General features: G+C 35.1%; 1 protein-coding gene, 1 long non-coding RNA gene and 1 pseudogene across 2 annotated transcripts; 1 reads left to right on the top strand and 2 right to left on the bottom strand.

Moving 5' to 3' along the window:
* The first annotated feature begins 4,870 nt into the window (after window positions 1-4,870).
* On the top strand, window positions 4,871-12,359 carry LOC140841373 (protein NETWORKED 1D-like). Its single transcript, XM_073208736.1, is given in 6 exon segments — window positions 4,871-5,061; window positions 5,425-5,512; window positions 5,631-5,942; window positions 6,317-7,404; window positions 7,406-10,369; window positions 11,138-12,359. Coding segments are annotated over 4 exon segments (5,190 nt in total). The 5' UTR covers window positions 4,871-5,061; window positions 5,425-5,512; window positions 5,631-5,839; the 3' UTR covers window positions 12,173-12,359.
* Window positions 12,082-13,176, bottom strand: LOC140841375 (uncharacterized). Its single transcript, XR_012120144.1, has 3 exons — window positions 12,909-13,176; window positions 12,411-12,876; window positions 12,082-12,216 (listed from the first exon to the last, which is right to left on the bottom strand). It is a non-coding gene; the product is annotated as an uncharacterized lncRNA (long non-coding RNA).
* Window positions 13,177-14,248: 1,072 nt separating this feature from the next.
* On the bottom strand, window positions 14,249-23,530 carry LOC140841374 (sulfate transporter 3.1-like; annotated as a pseudogene).
* Window positions 23,531-24,185: the final 655 nt, after the last annotated feature.

The following is a 24,185-nucleotide window of genomic DNA, read 5'->3' as shown; positions in this document are numbered from 1 at the left end:
TAGTTAAAGTACTGTAGCAGAGGAAGCAGAAGAGCTGTAACAGTAGGAGAAAGTGGATTATTCGATCTTTGCTTCTAGGCTACGCACATCCCCTATCACCAACAGTTGGGGAGATGAAGCACCAACAGTCTCAAGGGCTTGTGAAAGGTCTCAACTGAAAAAAATAACAAAAGATGACATCGACTGCTGGGCAATTTTTGCCTTGATTGGTTCGACATTCGACGCGTCCGTACGCAAGTCAAAGCCTTTTTTTCACTGCAAATCGGGCCCATGAATTGCACCCCCTGCGCCTGTGTGCGCGACAGAGATCCTCTGGACCAATCATTGTTACACCTCCATAAACTGTAACACAATATAAACTTATCTATACCACTTCATTTTTCCAATGTGGGACAAACCCACATTTCCAAATTTTCATTCACTCACATGGAAAGCCCATAAACCTAAAAACCTATACTTTTAATCCAACAAACTTGTTGTAGGAGTATATAATAATTGAAATATGGACATACGAGAGGATAGAGTGGTTCGTGGAATACTCATATATTAAAATAGGACAGCAAAGAAACAATAATTGAGGCACATGCACGTATCATAATTTTTGTTTGGGGTAGGGACTCGTCAATTCTTGTGATACAACTCAATCCAGTGGAATCTCGATGAATCAACTAAACCACAATCCTCATAAATTAATAGATGTGGTTAGATAAAATCTTAACTACTTTGGTATTAAACTCATCAGTTAACTGAGACGGACCCAAGAATTAGAGTTACGGGAGCTTGAATTTAATTACCACAAAATATAATAAATTTTATATACAATACATTTCGAAACTCAATTAAGAATTTCATGATTTTAGAGTAATACGATAATAAATACGACTTGATTTTTATTTTTTTTCCGGTCCTTATAATTTATTTTGATTCAACAAGGAATAATTGATCAAAATTAACAAATTAAATTTTTATGATTCAAGAATTGTAAATGTTTAATCTCTCAATCATACAAAGTTTCGTTTTTTTAATACATTCAAATCACATAATGATTACAAGATTTAAACATTAATATGAAACAAAATGGATTTCATGTGTGTACCTGTACATGAGACTTGAGATACCAAAGTCATGAGCTTAATTTTAAGGTGAAATTCCAGAAAAACAACGTATATACAATTGTAAGAATCTTACAACATTTATTAATTATTTTGTGTGTATATAAATATTTTTTTTTTATTGTTGGGGTATGTCATAGCCCACCATAACCTCTAATATAGATCCGTCTCATTTCCAAAGATATGTATTTGGTTGAGTGGATTAAATAAGGATAGATTAATAGTCAAATATTTATCGTTAAAATTTTAAGATGTTTTAATAATCATTTTGACCCGGTTTAAGATTCAATTTTATGGATAACTATTTGATTAATAAAATTGGATCATAAACCGGGACAAAATGATTATTAAAACATCTTAAAATTTTAACAATAAATATTTGACTATTAATATATCCTTATTTAATCCACTCAACCAAAACATTGTCTTTTTTTCTTCATCCACTTTTTTTAGTCATTCTTTAAATCGTCGACCATCGAGTTTTGATCATTATATGACAAAAGTAGAAATGTGCTATCATTAATCCAAAATTGAATTTATATGTTAAGACCTACTTATCAAGGATTGTAAATAAAGTGTAGTCAGTGAGAAGTTTATTTTATAGGATATGTCCTTTCACTTATTGAAATTTTTGTATATTTATTGAAATTGAGGATTTTCAGGAGAATATCCGAGGCTTGGCCGATGGAAGGAGACCGGGGTCGATTGCGATAAAATATTTTTTTAAAAAATATTTTTATTATTAGAAGGCTCAAAAATATTTTATTAAGAGGAAGAACTTTCTAAATTGTATAGATTTAGTATTTGATAGGATCGGTTAAAAAAATATTTTTATTATTAGAAGGCTCAAAAATATTTTATTAAGAGGAAGAACTTTCTAAATTGTATAGATTTAGTATTTGATAGGATCGGTTAAAGGTGAAAGAGTGTTTAGAAGGGGGGTTGAATAAACACTAACAATTTTCACAACCTTTTCTCTTTTTTGTGAGTCAGTTTAGTGATAAACTGATACTCGAGAATCTTGAAAGTCGATATCAATCAGTTAACAATAAAAGTGCGGAAATAAACTGCCTGATAGATAGAATAAAACTGAAACAAGATGACACAAGATTTTATGGATGTTCGGAGATTTCAAACACTCTTACGTCACCCTTTCTACCACAAAGATAGGATATTCACTAAAAGACTTTGATCGATACAAAGAGTTGTACATACACACTTCAGTTATGGACTTAACAATGCCAAACTGAAACTCTTAGTTACAGTCTGCTTTTTACTGTTGTCTGTTGAATGTCCTTTTCAACAACTGATGACATGTACAGCTGAATGATCAGCTGATTCACCGGTAGGCTCACAAATGAATATATCGACTGATCAGTTTCCAATTGATCAGTCAGTTGTCTTCGTTAGTTCAGTTCGGCTGGTTTCAGTTGCCTTCGATAAATTGCGCATTAATCTTCAGTTAGGTAACTGTAAGTTGATTTAATAGATTTTCTTTTAAAAAATAGATAAAATAGCCAAATAAAAAATACTTTTTTTCTAGAAAAATAAAGAAAGAGAAAAAGAAAATGTCAATTTATTGTGGGCCAAATATTAGGTGATTTTGCATGATAATAAATAAGAAGAATTAATGAATCTCACCGTCCAAACAACACCACTGGGCCCAAAAAAGTCTGGAATGACATCGTCTCCCAATTTGTTCCAAGTAATTAATTATTAACCATATTCATGTCATTCGAGTCGGAGATCAGACTTACAAAATTAAACGAAGAAAAATGTCACAAATTTTTTGTGAAAAATAAAATGAGTTGATACGTTAAATCGAGAATATTTGATCGAAGCCTTTTTTTTTAATTCATATATTATATATACAAAGGATAATTAAAATTTTTATTCATATATTATATATACAAAATATAATTAAAATATTATGTAGATATTGAGGGGCATCAATATGATTCTCAGTTGGCAACAATCACGTGAGAGAGATTTGTTTGTTCATCTTCGACAAATTAATAAGAGTGAATCTCATGTAAGTTCGTTTCATGGAACCTAATATGTGAGACGGATTAACCCTATCCATATTCACAATAAAAAGTAATACTCCAAGCATAATAAATAATATTTTTTTATGGATGACCCAAATAAGAGATCCGTCTCATAAATACGACCTGTGAGACCGTCTCACACAAGTTTTTACAATTAATAAAATATGGAATTATACAATAGCATATCAAATTTATGATTATATAAATTTAAATAATTTCGAAGTTGGTAGTTGCCTAGATTGGATCACCACTTTGGTGACGAGATTGTTTTATTATTCTAAACAAAGAATATGATAATAATCATTAACTTGTTTAACTTAAAACCAAAATTTTAAATTATTTCAATAAATTATAATTGATGATTTGATATCATGGCTAAAATCATGTTTTTTTTTAATAGGTATATTGTGAGACGATTTTACTAGTTTATATTCGTGAGACATATCGATCTGATTCATACATACTATGAAAAATAACTCTTTCACATAAAATATAATATTTTTCATGATTTGGGTCAGATCGGAGATCCGTCTAATAAAATTGATCAATGAGACAATCTCACAATATATATTTTTTAAATCTTTGTTTAAAGCTGAAAGACAAATTAGTGATAAACAACATTTACTAGTGAAATTGACATTTACACGTATGTTTGGTATGAGTGATAAGCAAAGGATAGATTGTTAAACTCGTGTTTTTCTCATTTTTTATTGATCCAATTAATCAAGATAATAAAAAATAAATTATCAGATAAATACAAATCTATAATTTAAAATTTTATAAATATTTATTTATTCATAGCTGAACAAATGATTTTGAAAACATTGCTAAAAGTATCATTTTATATACCAAATTGTCATCAACGTTAGTTTATGATATTTTTGTCTCAACAACAAAAATGTAAAATTTATCATACTCATTAAAATCTTACCAAACAAAACATTCTTCATCACTACACATTATATATCCTTACCTTAAGCTTTATCATCAATCCAATTAGTTATCCTATCCTACACACCAAACATAGCCTTAATTGTGTTATTATCACAATATACGAGTTTTGGAAAGACGAGAAATACTCGATTTATAATTGTGGTTTCTGAATTTATTATGAAAAAAAATCATTTTTATATAAATAGCGAGCAAATAATAGAATTTATTTTTGAGTGAGTTTCATGTGAGACCGTCTCACGGATCACAATATGTAAGACGAGTCAACCCTACCCATATTCACAATAAAAAAGTAATACTCTTAGCATAAAAAGTAATACATTTTCATGGGTGATCCAAATAAGAGACCCGTCTCACAAATATGACCTGTGAGACCGTCTCACACAAGTTTTTGCCTTTATTTTTTGGGGTAGCGATTAAAATATAAAAATTAATCTCACAGTCTCATAAATTCAAAATATAATCATCCTCAAAATAAAATTTTTACTTCTCACAAAATTAAAAATATTCAACTAAAACTTGTAATCAGAATAAAATAAACGAAAATATTTGGATAATTCCTTTCCGTGACAAAAAAAAAGATTATTGAAATTAAGAAAGTAATAATAAACACCATATTTATTTATAGAAAAAGATTGCAAAGAAAACTTTCATCAAACAAATTGATCAATTAAATGCTTCACAAAAAATTTTGTGGAAAAAAAAACGTGAGAAGTAAACAGTCTACAAAGTAAAGCACTCTACAGTCTCCACCTAATATTTGCCATTGGGCTTCTGTGGAATTTGTCATTTTCTTGTTTTCCATTGTTATTGTATTAAACTTTTTTAAGAATAAAACTGATGAGCAAAGATCATATTTTTTTTCCACTTAGAGATTAAAGGTGGCTCTGCTGAAAGACAGAGTGAAGGATCTGTCAGCAAGGAAGAGAAAACTTTGTGATGAACATTGGGTGTGCATTTTTTGCTTTTTTTTTTTTTTTTGTGTCATATCTCACAATCAGACTTTGCTGTATTTTTTTCCGTTTCATCTGTGCACTGTAACTTTTTTTTTTCTTTTGTTTCCATGTTTTCTTAGCGTATAATTCAGTCATATTTATTGTTCGTATGCGTTTCAAGAAATACATTTGCTTGTTGGTAGTGTATGAATGGTTTGGTTGGCTTGTCATACTTCATTATTCACGGGTTTTGAAATCAAATGGTGGTTGTTTTAATGATCCTGGTTTTACAGTTTCTGGAATGATCAAAATCTTGTATCTATGTTTCATGAGTATTTGGGTGGCTTTAGTTCTTTAATTTTGAATTTTCTGTTCTAGGAGTTGTGGAGCAGTTGTTTGATGAAAGCCTGCTAAAGTTCTATGTTCATTTTACTGTGGGGATCTTGCATGATTTTTGAGTGGTCTGGTAATTCTTGAGGCTACCACTATTTTGTTTGATAATTTAAGGTCTTAATTTCGTTAATCAGTTTAATTAATTCTCGTGGTGTGATCTTTTAACTTATTGATACTTTTACCTTAATAAGGTTTTTTCCCCCACTCGTTTCTGGAAACCTTGAGATGGTTGGGACTAAATGACTGATTCCTCCATTTTTTCATTACTGGGGGACAGGGGCTAAGTCATCTTCAACTTACTTCTATCTTTTAATCTTGAATTGGGTGCTTCCGAGTTTCGTTTTAATTGGACTGAGTACCTGGATTACACCATTTGAAGTTCGTGATCACATCGAAAGAGATGGCAAAGTTGTCGCACACGGATTCAAGACGTATGTACTCGTGGTGGTGGGATAGTCATATTAGCCCCAAGAATTCAAAATGGCTTCAGGAAAATCTCACAGGTATAGCCTGGTTTTTTCAGGTTTTATTATATGAACTTGTCCGAAGATTAGAAGTACTTGCTTCACCGTTCCGTTTTCTTCTAAATGTATACGAATCTATATTTTGTGAAATTTCTGCTAGGTTATATGGAAAAATGGCACATATATGTCAATATTCACTTCAGAATCAAGTCTACGCTTCAGGTCCTTGGTGTATTCTGATTGATGGTTCCTATTATGTTCTTCAGCTAATTTTAACAATGAACTTACGCATATCTTTCTCAGTGGCCGTGGCCATGACTTTAAGATATTGTATTTTGTACCACTTGGGCATTCAACTGGACAGTTGTTACGTATGTATTTTCTGCTGAAAAATTTGTTTTGTGCTTTGATAGATATGGATGCCAAAGTTAAAGTAATGATAAAGCTCATCGAGGAAGATGCTGATTCCTTCGCAAGGAGGGCGGAGATGTATTACAAGAAACGTCCCGAGCTTATGAGAATGGTCGAGGAGTTTTATAGAGCTTATCGAGCATTGGCTGAAAGATATGATCACGCAACTGGTGTGATTCGACATGCACATCGAACTATGGCAGAAGCTTTTCCGAATCAAGTCTCTTCTATGTTTGCTGATGATTCACCTGTGTATTCTGGAACCGATCCTAGAACACCTGATGAGGATGTTTTGAAACAGAATGGAGAATTATATTATGATTCTGATACTGTTGCAAGGAGGAGGGCATTAAAACACCAACTTAAGGACACTTTTGGCTCAGTTGAAAGGGTGCGGAAGGGTCTAAATTTTGATGAAACAGAGGAAAAAGAGAGTACCCGGTTTGAAAAATCATCAAAACCTAATGAACGTGAATCTGAGAAAATCCTAAAGTTGAAGGAGTGCATTGCCAAATTGGAAAGTGAGAAGGAAGCTGGCCTTGCTCAATATCAATTGAGTGTAGATAAAATGTCCCAGCTTGAATTGGAAATATCACAAACTCAAGAAGATTTCAGAATGTATAGTGATCGCACAACTAAAGCTGAATACGAAGTTGTTATTTTGAAGGAATCGATGTCTAAACTAGAATCTGAAAAAGAGTTGAAGCTCCAAGAATATGAAAGATCCTTGGAAAGGTTATCCGATCTAGAGGCTATTATCTCTACTGCTCGAGAGGATACCGAGAAATCCAATCAAAGAGCTTGTGTTGCTGAAACTGAAGCACAATCCTTGAGAGTTGAACTGGATAAGACGGCCATCGAAAAGGATGCAGCTCTTGATCGGTACTTGCAATCGTTGGAGGCGATATCAAACCATGAAAACAAACTACAAGTCTCTGAAGAGGATGCTACTAAGTTGAAAGAGAGAGCAGAAAAGGCGGAAAGTGAAGTTGAAATTCTTAAACAAACCATTTCGAAATTAACTGATGACGAGGAAGCTGCAGCTTTTCAATGCCAGCAATGCTTGGAGACGATTTCCAGTCTAGAGGACAAAGTTAGACGTGCCCAAGACTGAGGTCAAACTCCTCAATCTAGAGATAGATAGTGGAGTATCCAAGTTAAAGGGTACTGAAGAAAAATGTCTGTTGTTGGAAAGATCAAATCAGTCTCTCCACTCTGAGTTGGAGTCTTTGATGTTGAAGATGGGAACACAAACTCAAGATCTTACAGAGAAGCAGAAGGAATTAGGACAACTTTGGGCTTGTTTACAAGAGGAACAGCTACGGTTTGTGGAGGCTGAGACTGCTTTTCAGACATTGCAGCATTTGTACGCCCAAACTCAGGACGACCTGCGATCTATGGCGTCCGAGCTGCAGAAGAGGGCTCAACTTTTGAACGTTTCACAGACCCATAATCAGAGTTTACAAGATGAAGTTCTTAAGGTAAAGGAGGAGAACAAACATCTTGATGAGCTCAATGCATCTTCATCCTTGTCGATTGAGGAGATGCAACATGAGATTTCCGATTTAAAAGATTCAAAAGGGACACTTGAGGAGGAAGTTGAACTTCGGCTAGACGAAAGAAATGCACTGCAGCAAGAAATATATTGCCTAAAAGAGGAATTGAATGATCTGCAAAAGAAGCATCATTCAGTTGTGGACCAGATGCATCTGGTCGGCTTCTATCCAGAGTCCTTTGGATCATCAGTGAGGGAACTGCAGGATGAGAATTCCAACTTGAAAGAAACTTGGGACAGAGAAAGAAGGGATAAAGAAGCTCTCATGGCAAAGCTGGAAATTATGGAGCAGCTTCTTGAGAAAAATGCAGTCTTAGAAACCTCCCTTTCTGATTTGTATGCTGAGCTAGATGCAGTCAGAGGAAAGATCGAAACGTTAGAGCAGTCCTTACAATCTCTTCTGAAGGAGAAATCCTCCCTTCTTGATGAGAAAGCCTCCCTCATGACGCAACTACAGGAAGCAAACAAGAAGTTGGAGCGTCTCACAGAGAATAACACTGTTATGGCGAATTCCCTTTCTGATGTTCACAATCAGATCCAGATGTCAGTGGTTAAAGCAAAAACATTAGAAGATTCATGCCAGTTGCTTGAAAATGAGAAGGCTGATCTCATCGGTGAGAAGCACGGATTGAATTCTCAGCTAGAAAACACTGTGCAAAGATTGGAAGAGCTTGGAAAACATTATGGAGAACTAGAAGGAAGATACATAGCTCTTGAGAAAGAAAGAAACTCAACTCTTCACAAAGTTCAAGAGCTGCAGACATCATTTGAGGTAGCAAGGAAAGAACATGACAATTACGTTCAGATTAGCGAGTCACGGTTAATAGGTGTTGAATCTGAAATGCGTGATTTGCACGAAGAATGTCGGTGGAGAAAGAGAGAACTTGATGAAGTAATAGATAATGCCATGATCTTTGAAATTGAGATATTTGTATTGCAAAGAACTGCTGAAGAGCTGAAACAAAATAATTTCTCCTTGATGAAAAAGCATCAACAACTTTTGGAGAAATCCACTTCGTGTGAAAATATCGTGTCACAGTTAGAGAAGAGCAATGTTGAGCAACAAGTTGAAATTAAATCTTTGTCCGACCAAGCTTTAAGTCTGAGGGCTGGCACTAGTCAGTTATTGAAAGTTCTGAATGTTGTTCAGGCTCCTGCCTTAATGGATAAAGCTGGACAACACAATTTTTATTTCGACCAGCTGTTTAGTACTATTCAAGATTTGCAAACGTCACTCTGCAAAGCTGAAGAAGAAAATCAACATTGGGCTGTTGCATTATCAGTTCTTGTCGAGTGGATTAGGCAGCTAAGACTTGAGGCACAAAATATTAATTTGGAAAAAAGCAATATCGAGCATGAGTTAAAGGAAAGATCTGAGCAGCTCTCATCTGTACAGGATGAGGTAATTAAACACCTGGAGACAAATGAAAATTTGAGGCTAAAATTGAAGGAAGGAGACTACATGAAGGAAGCACTAATGATTCAGATCGAAGATTTACTGAGAAATTTAATGGATATGCAAGGTACCTATGAGATATTGCGAAGAGAAAAATCAGAAGTTCATGAGGAGAAAAGATCCTTGATGGAGAAATTTTTACATTTGGAGGAAAAAAGTAACGCACTCGAAGAGGAAAATTTTGTGTTGTGCGATAAAGTGATAGCTTTGGATAATCTCTCCTTGATATTGAGAAGCTGTGCGGAAGAGAAATCGATGGCAGTGAGAGAATTGGCTGAAGATCAAAATAAACTTCATGATCTGAATGGCGTTCTTGTGGGGAAGTTAAGCTTAGCAGAGGGGAGGTTAGAAGAATCAAATATTGAAATTCTCCACCTCAAGCAGCAATTGCAGATATCAGAGAATGAACTGAAGGTTATTGCTACTGTCAAAGATCAGCTGTCCGATGATATTGAAAATGGGAAAAATGTGCTACGTCAGATGAAATTAGAACTTAAAGAAGCTGAACAACAGATAAATATAGTTGAAAAAATGAAATTTGAATTGCATAAAATTGTGGAAGATTTGAAATTTGAGAGCAATGAGTTTAAGACTACTATAGATGACCAAGAGAACCAGATTTTCAATCTTTCCACCACGAATGACCATTTGAGCATGGAGAATAATCTTCTGCGTGAAGCAAGTCAGATTCTGGAAGGTAAGCTTCGTGATTTGCATGGAGAGTTCAATAAGACCAAAAACGATGGGGAAAATCTGAAAAATGAGCTGAAATTGAAAGGGGAGGAGATTGATGAGTTGGAAACTCAGGCTACATCAGTTTTTGGCCAATTACAGTACTCCATTGTCTGTCAGCTTCTTTTCAAGCAAAAGTTTCACGAGCTCGAAGGAGCATGTCTTGACTATATGGATCAAAATGAATGTCTCAAAAATCAACTTGCTGCAATTCACCCTGAAATTGTTTCTGTAAAGGCATGTGTATCCTCCCTGGAGAACCGTACAGATCGACAGATTAAGCTTCAAAATCCTGAAGACGAGGAACTGCTGGTATTATTGAGCACCTTAAATACATTGCAACCTGTTGATCTGACATAAAACAAATCTTCCATGCTTGCTATAATTCCTTTGAATTTAATTATACAAGTAGTATTCCCTATTGTTTGAGATAATTCTTTTGGTAAAAACATTATATTCTGAAATGAGCAGAATCTAGCAATGGACCTATCTCACTTGATAATGGTGCTGCATGGATATGAACAAAATGCACTACAGTTACTTGAAGTAGATAGAGAGTTTATAACACCAGAAATTTATGATGTGAATATAATCATTGAGTTATACAGATGGGTCTTTAAACTCTAAACCCCAAGTCAAGACAGTAGCCTCTGTTTTTTCTTGAACAAGTTTTTTGCCTTGGGTTTTATTTGTTTTTAACAAGTGGTGAAAACCTTAACTTTTTTAATTATTGTCTTGATTTCTTGATTTTGACTCACAGTCATCTTGCACTAAACAAGTATGTGGAATATTTTATTGGGTTGAAAAATTCGGTTACGTTAAAATTTTTTGTCTTGACTCTTGATGATATTGGTAATAAACTTTAATTGGATGGATTGCAGTCTCCAATTAGGATAAAATTCTTATGTGCTAACATGTGGGTGACGCTGACCAGTGTGAAGCTTTAATTGCGTAATGTAATGATGCATTATCTTGCAGTTCTTTTATTTCCTAATGTGAGATTATTGAAAATCTCCACCCAGTATCCACCAGTCATTGGTTTTAACTACTGCTGCGTTTTTTTCTTGTTTGTTTGTTTAGGTTGCTGAAGGTATAAATGATTCGCAAGGAATGGATTTCAATGAGGATGAGAAGGCCCCAATGCAAGATATGATTTCGGACTTGCGTGATCTGCATGCGAGGCTTCAGGCCTATGAAAAGGCATCATCTGCAACAAGGGAGGGCATGGTTCAAGAAAGCATCGATCTACATTCTAGGCTGGACACTTCATTAAAGCAAATCGAGTTTCTAAAATCAGAGAGTTGGCGTTACAGAAGAAGTCTGAAACAAATATCTGAAATCTCCGAGGCTGAAAATACACTTCTGATGAAAGACATCATGCTTGATCAGATATCAAATGGTTCACCTTATGGAGTTAGCAGGAGAGAACAAATTGATAAGGATAATCAAATTGTTGAGTTACCAGAAAATATAAATCCTATAAAGAACCAGAAAGGTGGGTTCCTTGCCTCAGATGAACCTATTGTCAAAGAGTCCAGCATGGACGAGTTAGAGATCTCAAAAAGATTTTCTGGGACTGTTCAAGAAGAGAATAAGAAGAAGATGTTGGAACGTCTCGACTCAGATGTTCAGAAACTGGCGAATCTGCAAATCACAGTTCATGATTTGAAGAGAAAACTTCAGATTACAGAAAAGGGAAAGCATGGCAAATCTGTGATTGAATGTGAAGCGCTTAAAGCTAAGCTTGAAGAAGCTGACGTAGCCGTCATGAAATTGTTTGATTTCAATGGCAGATTGATAAAAACTGTTGAACATAGCACTTTCTCTGACGTTAAGTCATCGTTTGACTTAGAAGGGGATGGAAATGTCAGGAGAAGGGTATCTGAGCAGGCACGACGAATGTCTGAAAAAATCGGGAGGTTGCAACAGGAGATACAAAAATTACAGTTTATTTTACTCAAGCTCGGTGATGAAAAAGAAGGAAAACCTAATATATCAGATATAAAACGAAGAGTTCTTCTGCGTGATTATCTTTACGGAGGAAGAAGAACAGGGCAGGGCCAGAAGAAGGCACCGTTTTGCGGATGCTTCGAGCCTTCCACTGTGGATCATTGAAGTCTTGGTGTGCTTTTATTTTAGAAGGCCTATGTTTAAGGAGACTAGTTTCCTACATTCGTGCTCATTAAATTCTTTCGGTTAGGTCTTTTGTTTCTAAAAATCATCTGTTAGGTGCTTGCAAATTTCTAATGTATCTGTTGAAGACTAGAGAACTATTTTCTGGGATATGTTCCATTTTTACTCACTCTAGCTCAAAGAAACAAACTCCACACCGGAATTTATAAAGAGGCTCAACCTAGTGTTTCTTGTGGAATAACATTTATATTAGTAATTTATTGTTTCATCAACTTGCTCCTTCTCTGCATACCATGCCAGGATTCGTCTATTCAATGGTGAAGTTGTAAAGGGCACAAGAGTTATAATAGTTATATTGGAGACCATAAGTCATGAGGAGCATAAACTTGTTAACAATTCTCTATTTATCACCAAGGCAAGTTATGATCAGGAACATGGAATAGACATTATCTTGATTCAACCTGCCGGACCGTCTTTCGTGGCACTTTTCTTGTTTGTCCCACGTAGAGTCGTCATTGTCGGTAAAAGTATTTTGCCACACTGGGAAAATTTGTATGTCATAATTTGAGAGAATTATTGATTAATTATGCTGTGTTGAATATGTTAGGATTTGGGAAGTAGCGAGTATAAATGTTGTAACATCTGGAAAGTTTATTTGGACAATTTAAAAAAAAATATTGAAATGTCTTAATGATGCTGAACTGGGTAGAAAGAATACCAAAAATAAAGTTTGGAGATGGATATTTTTGCACAAAAGTGCACCAGATGGACCATTCGGACACTTTCCCCAGTGACTAGTTTGTCTCGCATGACAGATGAGGCACAAACCTGTTTGTGACAGGAGGAATGAATTTTGGTAATAATAAAATCATTTGATAACCAGACATGCTTATAAATGATAGATCTTGAGGAGGCCATTGTGTTGTTGACATGAATCGTGTTGATATGAGTTGATGAGTTGTCTTATAATTGAGATTATGTTCGAGTTGTATAGTTGTTTATGGTCGAATGATTTGTTGGAGTTTGTATTGGTACCGACAATACTAAATCAATAATGGTTGAAAATGCAGTTGTGATTAATGCTCCTTATTAATGGTGATACTAAATATTTGTTCTCCAGTGATTTATACAGATACTGTAGGTGTTTCCAAACATCAGCAGGTGGCGACAACAATAACTATCAACTCACGTGCACATGTTGGCGTATGAGGATTTTATGATGGTTTGTATGCTTACATTGTTACATGTAAAGATCCGGTATGATGGCGTGGGATGTATGCTATTATATGTTGCTATTGGCTATGTTGATGCGACTATGTTATTGTAAGTTGTTAGCTGCTATGGTGATACACTCTATATGTTGTTATGGTATCATGAACGATGAGCAGAAGTTGAGGGATTTCTCACAATATCAGGAACATTACAAGGAGTGATTGTTTATATTACTTCAGGCATTACTTTTGTTTTTACTGTGTTTTTCATCCTGTGCTGTTGTTTGCTTTGTACTCATCGTGTATGATTCTATTTCCTTTGAAACATATGGCAGGTTATCATAGAAGAAGGGTCTAGTTGAGAATTCGGAGCGTGACTTCTTTTGTCGACAATCATCCAATAAACCAAGATAATAAATACTAGGGAGTTTCCTCTCATCCAAACATAAGATCTTCTCTTAGAAATGAATACATGCAGGTGAAACTTTTCTCAGATGGCTAGAAGAGCTACTTGAAAACTTCCTTTGCTCTGGGAGGTCTCACATGCTCAATCATAATATCTAGTTGTGAGTCATTGTTTCTGGAGAACTTATACTTTTGGTTTGCATCGCTTCAGAACAGTAATCTGCCACAATATTTATATGGTTGCATGATCAGGCGAATCGAGTTCGAATAATTTCTGAAATCATCATAAGAAAGCTGGATCGGTTTCTCTTGAATGAAAGCCGATATACAACTTTGAAAGAGCACCACTATGTGCACCTTTTCAACCTACACATCAGATGCCATAAATTATACACTTCTCTCTTCATTTCTATCTAATAATGATGATTTGAGGCTATTCGTTCTACACATTGTTGGTATACTTCTGTGAATCCTCGTCACTCATTTTTTGCTTGCATTGAGTGTGCATGATATAATTGCATGCCCCAACAGCTTCTCCCACAGTCAAAAACAGCCATTCTTGCCCTATTGTTTCGATGAATTTTGCCTTGTTCAACTTCTTCATCACCTCGGCTCCCGGGTTGGCTAACCCTAACTGCACAATCACGTTTCAAAGTCCAAACAATAAACATATGACTAAATATTTTTGCAGCCGGTAAAACTCAAATATGACTAGACTAATCACCGACAACACGATTTATTTGAAAAATAAACGGATCACCTTTAGCCCTCGTCGATCCATGATCTTTTTGACCTCATCAAGCATGCTAATCCCACTTGTATCAATGTTTCCAACAGCTGCCCACATTTCCAAAAAACCGATCAAAACGGGTCATTTTGAGCATCACATCTGAACGTTTCGAAATAAGTCGTGCTTACCACTCATGTCGAGTATCACGTACTGTAATTCGGTTTCTCCCGATGTCTTTAGCTTTTCTTCCTCATCTTCGATCCACCTCGTAAGTCTGATGAAAAGGGAAATAATAAGTCAAGCCAAGATCTAGTTAATATTGATTCCATAATACTACTTGTTGATTTTTATTTTGATTTTTTAATGGTTACCTTTCTCTCAAATAGCTAGAATTAGCAAAATAAATAGGTGCATCAATCTCAAGAATGAGAACTCCTGGAACATTGTTGGAGTTTGGATACTGCTCAACATTTCTGTACACCTTAGAGTCTGGAATATTACCAAGAACTAAAGTCCTAGGCCTTGCAACAAACAACAGTACCCTCATAGTAGACAATCCAATCTGCATGTTTTTTCATTAATTAAAATCACGTGTTAATCCAGATGATCATGAAGCCACATCAAATAATATATATATATATATATATATATATATATATATATATATATATATATATATATAATATAATGTTAACTGAAATTTGAGTTTGTACCGCGAGGACTAGGCCGATTTCGATGTTGACGAAGACGACTCCTACATAGGCACTGATGCACACCAAGAAGTCGAATTTATCGACGTGATAGAGATGAATGGCAGCTTCGTAGTCTATGAGGCCGAGCATGGCAGCGATGATGATGGAGGACAGGACCACGAGTGGGGTGTAATGGAACAATGGTGTGAGAAACAGCAACGTTAGCATGACTACAAATGCCATCACTATGTTGGAAACTGCTGTTTTGCATCCTGCATTGAAGTTGACCGCCTGTCCTCGAAAATGGGCCTTGAGAATTATTCATTTGTTAATAATAGCTAGTTTTTGGGCCTTAGTTTGCGACTGGGTTTGGGCCGATATAGTTACCTGTGGTGAGGTAACAAGAGGTGAAAGAACCAGCAATGTTCATGAATCCAAAGGCAATCATCTCTTTGTTCCCATCGATGTTGTAATTCTTGAACATAGCAAAGCTTCTGCCCACTGCTATTCCTTCCTGTCATTTTGTATCAAACCCATTTCCGTTTAATCTAAAACATTGAAAGAAAATATAATGTTTTGTACTATTGGAAGTCAGAAATACTTAACTTGGTGTGTTGCAATTTTATTTGACAATCGTGGATTATTGAGCCTTTCTCATGTAATATATACATAATATCTTTCTTGTGACATGATCTCACGGGCCTAGATGAGTCGATCATATTCATAGCTATAATGAAAAGTAATACTTTTGGCATAAAAAATAACATTTATTCATAAGTTTGGCCGTGTCGGATATCCGTATCAAAAACTTATTTGTCAGATGAATATAACATTATAAGTATATATATTAAGATTGTGTTTGTAGAGCCCAAAAATCAGTACACGTATAACCAATGCATTTATTTCATTGTTAAATATTTTATTTAAGTTTAAAATAATTTTAGTAATACATGATTTGTTTAAATTACATTATTTTAATGTTTATGTGATGCACGTTAAAATGTTTTCAAGTGTCGTGTTTCAGGCGATAATTCGAGGCGGGATCGAGGAATAGAGATCGGTGACTTAAATGCGGTATTTTTATTTTAAGTTGAGGTTGGGGAATTTTAAATAACTAGCATGATGCACGTGTGTTGCACGTAATTTCAATTATATTATAAAAATTAAAAAATATGATTCTCTAAAAAATAATTTGAATCATTTTATTATTATCTGAGCTTAATTTTTTATCATATTAGACGATTTATAAAAGCTTATATAACTTACTTTCAAAATTGTTTCCCAGATTAAAATTCAAGCAGTGGATTTTATGTTATATAATAAATTGTAATGAACATAATATATAAAACAAAATGAACTGAAACAAATTTTTTTAAAAAAATTATATATTCAAACACAACGTATAAATCATAATAACCTAAAAATCAACCAAATTATGTATTTTACCAATGTATAAATCATAATCTACAAAAGCGAAGCATACTAAAAAGACAAATAATTATCAATTTAAAATCACTGTGACTAACTCTTAAAAACAATATTAATACAAATGAAATAGCAATATTGATAGTAAAATATAACTCATAATATTTAATTTAACCTCTTAATTTTTTTTCTACTTTTTATTTTTACAATTCTATATATCATGGATAATAAATTCTATATATCGATCTTTCGTAAACTGACATTGATGACTGTTAATTTCTTGTTAAATAAGTTTTAAAATAATAAATAAATCAATATATGTAAAAAACGGACATTTAAATAAGATTATATGGTAAATATCAAATAAACTCATATAATAATTATTAAATATAGATTTGAAACTATATGATTTTAACCATTAAAATTTGAAATATAACAAAAGAAATAGACGTTCATATATATTTTGTGATACTATAATTTATTACTTAATTAGAAATTGTAATAAAAATATAATTACAAAATTACAATAAAATCATTGGAAAAACATGTAAAGAGAATTAAAAGGATAAAACATTTAAATGTAGTATAAAGATGAGTTATTTGATAAAATTAATATAGGAGTTACAATCTAATCTTAAAGTGTGTATAGAAGGTTAATTTTGTTATTGCACAATTGGAAAACAATGTCCTTCATCCACACTTTTATAGGTATATAAATTTATTAAGATTAGCATTTTATGGCCTAATTTAATTATTAGGTGATTTTAAGATTTTAACAAATTTAAAATTTGTGTGTACTTATTTTAATTGAGGAGTTTGATTAAATTAGTGTGAGTTAACTTTTGTTAGTATTTTTAATTAGTTAAATTAGCACCAATTACTCATAATTAAAACACACACACACTTACAGGTTTTACACACACCAAACCACACAACACACACCTACACATTTTAATTTTCAGATCTTAAAAGAGAAAACCTAGGGTTCTCCTACCTTAGAGCAGCCGCCACCTCCTTCTGAATTTTTCCAGCATGTTTTGTTGATTTTATTGCAAGAAAAACGTCTACGGTCGTCCCGGATCAACCTCGCATCTTTCCCTGCTTCGGTATCGTCGTTTTGGTGACGTTAAAAATTTAAAGGCACGTATATTCTGTTATTTCTGCATCGATCTCGTCATATTATGTGTTGTGTTATTTTTATGCGTAGAAAGTTATGTATGACGTTCGTCGTTTGAGCAGAAAATGATTTGGATCAGCTTTGAAATAATTTTTAGATCTGAAAACTCAATTTTCGCTGTCTTTTTAAATACTTGCGATTTTTCGATAGTGATTCTGAGAAAACTTTCAACATGAAAATTGTAGAACTTTTCGATACCTTTGATTGGACAGTAAATTAGAAATATTTAGGATAAAAATTGAGAGAGTTATAGTGTTTTTTGTGGGACTGCTCAATCTGTGTTTTTCAGAAAATTATGTATTGATGCGTTCTTGAAGTTATTTGTTGCAGGCTTCGTTGGGAATCGACGGGCGATCGCTGCTGCATTTAGGTAAGTCAAAAACAATGTTGGGATTATTATTGGTGTCTCCTTTCGTGTTGTTAGGCACCAGGTTGTACTAAAATTCGTAGGAAGAAAAGTGATGTCGAAATTTCGGGTTGTGTCGTTCGTTGTTTCTTGTCTTGTTGGGTGGAAATTTTAATGGTTTGTGCTGGTTGGAGTCAATACCTTAGTGTCCTAAGAGAGGTCTTGAGGTGCCAGTTCTCAGCCCTTATGGTTTGGTAAGAAAAGAGAATCAACATGTTAAGTTTTTCACGCAGGTTTAGAAATTCCAAGGCTACACGGACCCTGACACGAGGTCTGTGCCCTTGTTTCCTTCGCAGTGCCAAATTGCCGAGGCTACACAGACTCCCACACGGACCTAGGCACGAGGTCCGTGCCCCTCCTTACTTTCGAGTATGTACATACAGTATGTGTGAGGACTCGGGGCCGAAGAGGTCGGGGGTGATCGCCGGTGCCATCAGTTGCACGGACAATGAGCGGCTCCTGGCAGGCTTCTAGGTGGAGGGAACATGAATGAACCGACCCACACGGGAATGAGAGGGATTCCGAGACTGTTCAATGTAATGGACTGTACAGTTGAAGAGGGCTTAAAAGATTTAATTGGTACTACTCATATCACGAAGGTGCATCTTCTTTTCGGTAGCTCATCACATAAGAACTCCAAAGTTAAGCGTGCTTACTTGGGCAATTTTGGGATGGGTGACCCCCTGGAAAGTTTCCTAGGGTGCGTGTGAGTGAGGATATAAGCACGCTGGAAAGACTCGTCTTGATACAGTGAGGACATTCGTCGAATCTAGGGCGTTACAAGTGGTATCAGAGCCAACCTCTCTTAGTACGGTGTGGTTCGGGGACGAACCAAGCGGAAGCTGGTGGGCATGTGAGGCCCGGGGCCGAAGAGGGCGGGGGTGATCGCCGGTGCCATCAGTTGCACGGACAATGAGCGGCTCCTGGCAGGCTTCTAGGTGGAGGGAACATGAATGAACCGACCCACACGGGAATGAGAGGGATTCCGAGACTGTTCAATGTAATGGACTGTACAGTTGAAGAGGGCTTAAAAGATTTGATTGGTACTACTCATATCACGAAGGTGCATCTTCTTTTCGGTAGCTTATCACATAAGAACTCTAAAGTTAAGCGTGCTTGACTTGGGGCAATTTTGGGATGAGTGACCTCCTGGGAAGTCTCCCAGGGTGCGTGTGAGTGAGGACATAAGCACGTTGGAAAGACCCGTCTTGATACAGTGAGGACAGTCATCAAATCTGGGGAGTTACAGTATGTACACGGACCCTTACCCGGACCTAGGCACGGGGTCCGTGTACTGTGTTTTGTTGGGAACATTTTAGGTTTCACTCCTAGGACTGATTCGGGGTTCAAGATCATGGTTAGTATGATGATTAAGCGAGGTCAAGGCCCGGACAATCTAGAACGACATATGTTATTGATTTGACTAAGTGGTGAGCACGAATACCTACGTCTAAGCTATGCAAGATAAGTGTTTAATTTCATGTTAGTATGTTGCAGCAACGGCCCCCAAGCGAGATCCAACGAATCCCTCAATGCCAAGTAAGTATGTTGACGTGCAAAGAAAATACTTTTAAGTTTTTGAGGTATGCTAAATGTCTTGTGACCAAATTTATGTTTAGGATTGGAAAGCGTTAAATTATGAACGGGGACCAATCCGTCCGTTAAATTATGAACGAGGATCTCATGTATGTGGCAGTGGATCTTCCGTGTCAGCCCAGTATTGTGGTTTAGTCTGATCAAGCGAATTATGTTATGGGTCACTTGCTTTGAAACACGCCTCTACGCAAAATGATGAAGTTTATGTATGTTCAAGTATGACCAGTATGCAAGCATGTTTGTGAAAAGTTTTCACGTTATAGCACGTCTATGGTATGTATGTATGTTCAATTCTATTGCAAATTCAAGTTTAAGTATGTACGCTCTATTTGGAAGTTGCATGTGGTTTTATTACGTATTATTCGTTACTTCCAGTCTATTAAAGACTCACTAGACTTGATCGATACAGGTGAGGACGATTATGAGGAGACTGGAGGTGGTGATCAAGGGGCTGACTTGGCATGAGCAGGAGGCTAAACCCGAGGACCGCCCAAGTTTTTAGTTTTATGAAAATGTTCAAATACTTTTGTCCAACTTAGATTTTTAGATCTTTTGTTGCAACAGATTTCGAGACGTACAGTTTATTTTATCAAACTTTGGATATTCATGATTTATTTAAGAAAATTTTTAATTCTTCCGCAAATTTTAAGTAATAAAAAGTACGGTACGTTACAGTATTTGGATTGATGGATTTCAAATCTATTCAAAATATTTTTTTTATTTTTAGAGAAACAATATTAGGGGTGAGGAAAAATAGCGAATTTTCGGTATACCGATGTTACTGTATCGAAAAATATCGAATTTACCAAAATTTTTGTTATACCGAAATTTTCTGTACGGTATGGTACCGATACCAAATTATTTGGTACGGTAACGATATGAAATTTGAAATCTTCGGTATATACCGAAATATCGAAATAATATAAATAAATTAAAAAATATATAATATTTTTAAATAATAAAGTTAAATTTTAAAAAATATAAGTTATTTTTGGGTATAAAATGATATATATCGATATCGTACCAAACTAAAGAATTTAACTTATTTTTGGACTCATCATATTGGAATAGTCCAAATCAAAGTTTAGTAAAGTAACTCGACTAATAGTTGAGAATTTAAACTGTTGAGAAGTTTTATCTATGTCGCCTAACGTTACAGCTAGCTAGAGGACTGAATGCTGGGTCTCGACTTTTTAAAAAGCTGACGGGCTTCGGAAATCATAGGACCTCAGACATTGTTGCAAAGATGGTGGATGAAAAAGTCGCACGTGTTGCAGTTGAAATTTATTTGTGTTCATCGATGTCTTGGATCTCCAAATACATATTGCGGTTTGTGTTTATTGTCTTGATGGAGTATATATTTTTCCATATCTCTTCGACTGTCTTGAAATATTTGTTTAATATTGTGGATCACTGGCCTTAGAATTACAAAAGAATGAATTTTTTTTATATACATTCAGTATGACGGTATTTACCGATATCGTATCGAAACTTTAGTATACCGACTTTTCAGTATAACGATATCATTTTTCTCATTCCTGTATTTTCAGTACGTTATATGGCATCCGAAATTTCGGTACAGTATACAAGATCATAAACTTCAAATTTACTCATCCATATTTTTATATTGTTTCATGTTAATTACGATGTATTTCAATTTCACTCAATAATGGAAGTACCTGAAATATATGTTATTTTGTATAAATAAAATATAAATAAATAAGTTATGAATTTAAGATTTCATCTATTATTTCATTATTAATAAATACTTAAAGTAAATTAGGAAGACAGAACTCACAGCTAGAGCAATGACACCCGTGACTATCCCGGTTCTGATAGCTGTCGTCAAATATTGTGACCCAAATTCCATATCCATTATTGATGCTGGATTTATCCCCTTCTTCAATTTCCCGATCTGTATTTAATTACAAAATTATAATATTATTTATCCTTATTTTCACACACACACACACATACATATATATATATATATATATGTGTGTGTGTGTGTGTGTGTGTGTGTGTGTGTGAAATGAGGGAAAAGTCGTCACCACTTGGACTCCATGTTTCTCAGCATGAGTGAGGTATACCAATAGACTTCCCAATATCACAGACGTTAATGGCGCCATTGCGGATACCCAGAACATGTTTGCCTTCTTTTTGCTCTGCATCCAACCACATCTTTAATTTAAGGATCGGAAGATCTGAATTTAATTAAAGTATAAATATTTTTAATTTTTCATAATTTAATAATAAAATGAATGTAATTTAAAATAAGTTCAGAGCGGTCCAAAAATAATGCAAATCAAAAGCCAATATGCATTGATTGTTATGAGACAAAACATACATTTAATAAATGAGCTGGAAAATGAACTTACAAAGTATCTTGCACTTAGGAGGTAGAAAAGGAACACAAATCCCAGAACTGCACTTTCCCATTTCCACTGCACATACAAAATATTATAGGCTCAAATTGATTTCATGTTTCCATTTTGCAATTAGATATGTTGATGTTCTTTAATTAAAGTAAATGACAAAATAGATCAAATTCATGCTTTTTTATTTGTATTTTCTATATATTCAAGCACCATAGTTTTAATTTCAAGTGGCAGAAGAAGTGTTAAGATTGGAACTTGGATCTAACTCAACCTCAAAAGCTAGCTCAAGGGGGAAGGATTGCCCAAGATCATATATACAACTCCAAGGTTATTTATCCAACCGATGTGGACAATTAACAAGAAGAACGTCATGTGGTGTATATATATATATACACACACACCTTGTGAGTTTGAGTAAGAACGGAGCGCATGACGGAGATAACATCAGTGGAATGGGTGAAATGGTCGAGCCCGAAAAACCCTTTTAGCTGCTGCATGCACACCACCGTCGCAGCTCCGCCCATGAATCCCACTATCGTTGCATGTGACAGAAAATCCACTATAAACCCTAGCCTGCGCCCAAACACATCTTCTAAGAAAAAGGAAAAAAGAAGCGGAGGGATTTGTCGAAATGGAGAACCTGAAAATGCCCAGAGCGGCTTCGAAAATCCCTGTGAATAAAGTAGCAGTGAAAGCAAGATGAAGATAGAGTGTCGGGTTCTCAACCGGGTTCACCGCCGCGCTCAGCATGGAACCTGTGAGCAGCGATCCAACTGCCACTGTACCAACCGCCACATCTCTTGAACTCCCCATCATGGCATATATCAATGGCGGAACAAAGCTCGAATCTGTATACTGTTAATTAGTAGCAAGACACTGCTGCTAGCTGGTACGTACGAGGATTTAACATATTGTACGTAGTAGTTACATAATTATGTACTCACAGAGGCCATGGATTGCGGGCAAGTTGGCGAGCTTCGCGTAGCTGATCCCCTGCGGGATGGCGAGGCTGGCTATGGTGATTCCGGCGATAAGGTCAGCTTTGAAGAACTCTAAGGTGTAGCGGGGACCCCACTCGAGGATCGGGAACAGGTACTGCAGGCCGAGAGCAAACTTTTTGCTCGGAGGTTGGTTCTTGAACTGGCGGAGAGGGTCGTCGGGGAATAATGTTTCCTTTAACATGTTCTTGAGTGACTTCACGAATGGCTGCGGCGGCGGAATCCCAACACGGTGGCTTGCGGCGGAGTAAGTGTTCGACGGTGGGTATGATTGATCTGTGTTCCCCATTTTGAGGAAATGGGATTAATTTTTGAAACTGGATATTTGTGCCGTAACTGATGAAACGTAAATGAGGACGTTGGAGTGAGAGAACTTGGACGGGGTTTTATAGAGGAGATAAAATGATAATGTGGCGTATTAGACCAGGTGTCAACGGTACTTTGAAGATATTTCAATCAATATTTTTTGTAAAATAACTATTCGAAGAAGTATGAGTAAATTGTCTTTATTTGTTCAAACTCAAATTTGTAAGACTTACGGTCAGAAAAAATATGTGTCTACGTTTTCTAATATAAAAAAAACGTTTATGCACCCAAAGATCACATGTATTTTTTCGGATAAAAATTAGAATAAAACATTGAAAAATATAAAATTGATATATATATATATATATATATATATATATATATATATATATATATATCTATATCTATATTATTTGAGTGCAAACGATTTCAAATTTGGATTTTAAGTATCCAAAAATATATAACAATTATTGGTATTAATGACACATATTTTTTCGGATTAAAATTGGTACAAAATAATGAAAATATGCTTACTGATAGGATCGGTTAAGGGACGAGAAGTGTTTAGAAAGGGTTGAATAAACACTCACGATTTTTATCTCTTTTTCGAAAGTTTGAATCATTTTGATGAGAAAACCGATCCTCAAAATTTTGTCGGTCGATCACAGTCA

This window comes from Primulina eburnea, chromosome 9 (assembly GCF_022965805.1).
Source record: "Primulina eburnea isolate SZY01 chromosome 9, ASM2296580v1, whole genome shotgun sequence".
Lineage (NCBI taxonomy): Eukaryota > Viridiplantae > Streptophyta > Magnoliopsida > Lamiales > Gesneriaceae > Primulina > Primulina eburnea.
Note: the sequence above shows the minus strand (reverse complement) of the source record. Positions and strands in the feature narration are given on the sequence as shown.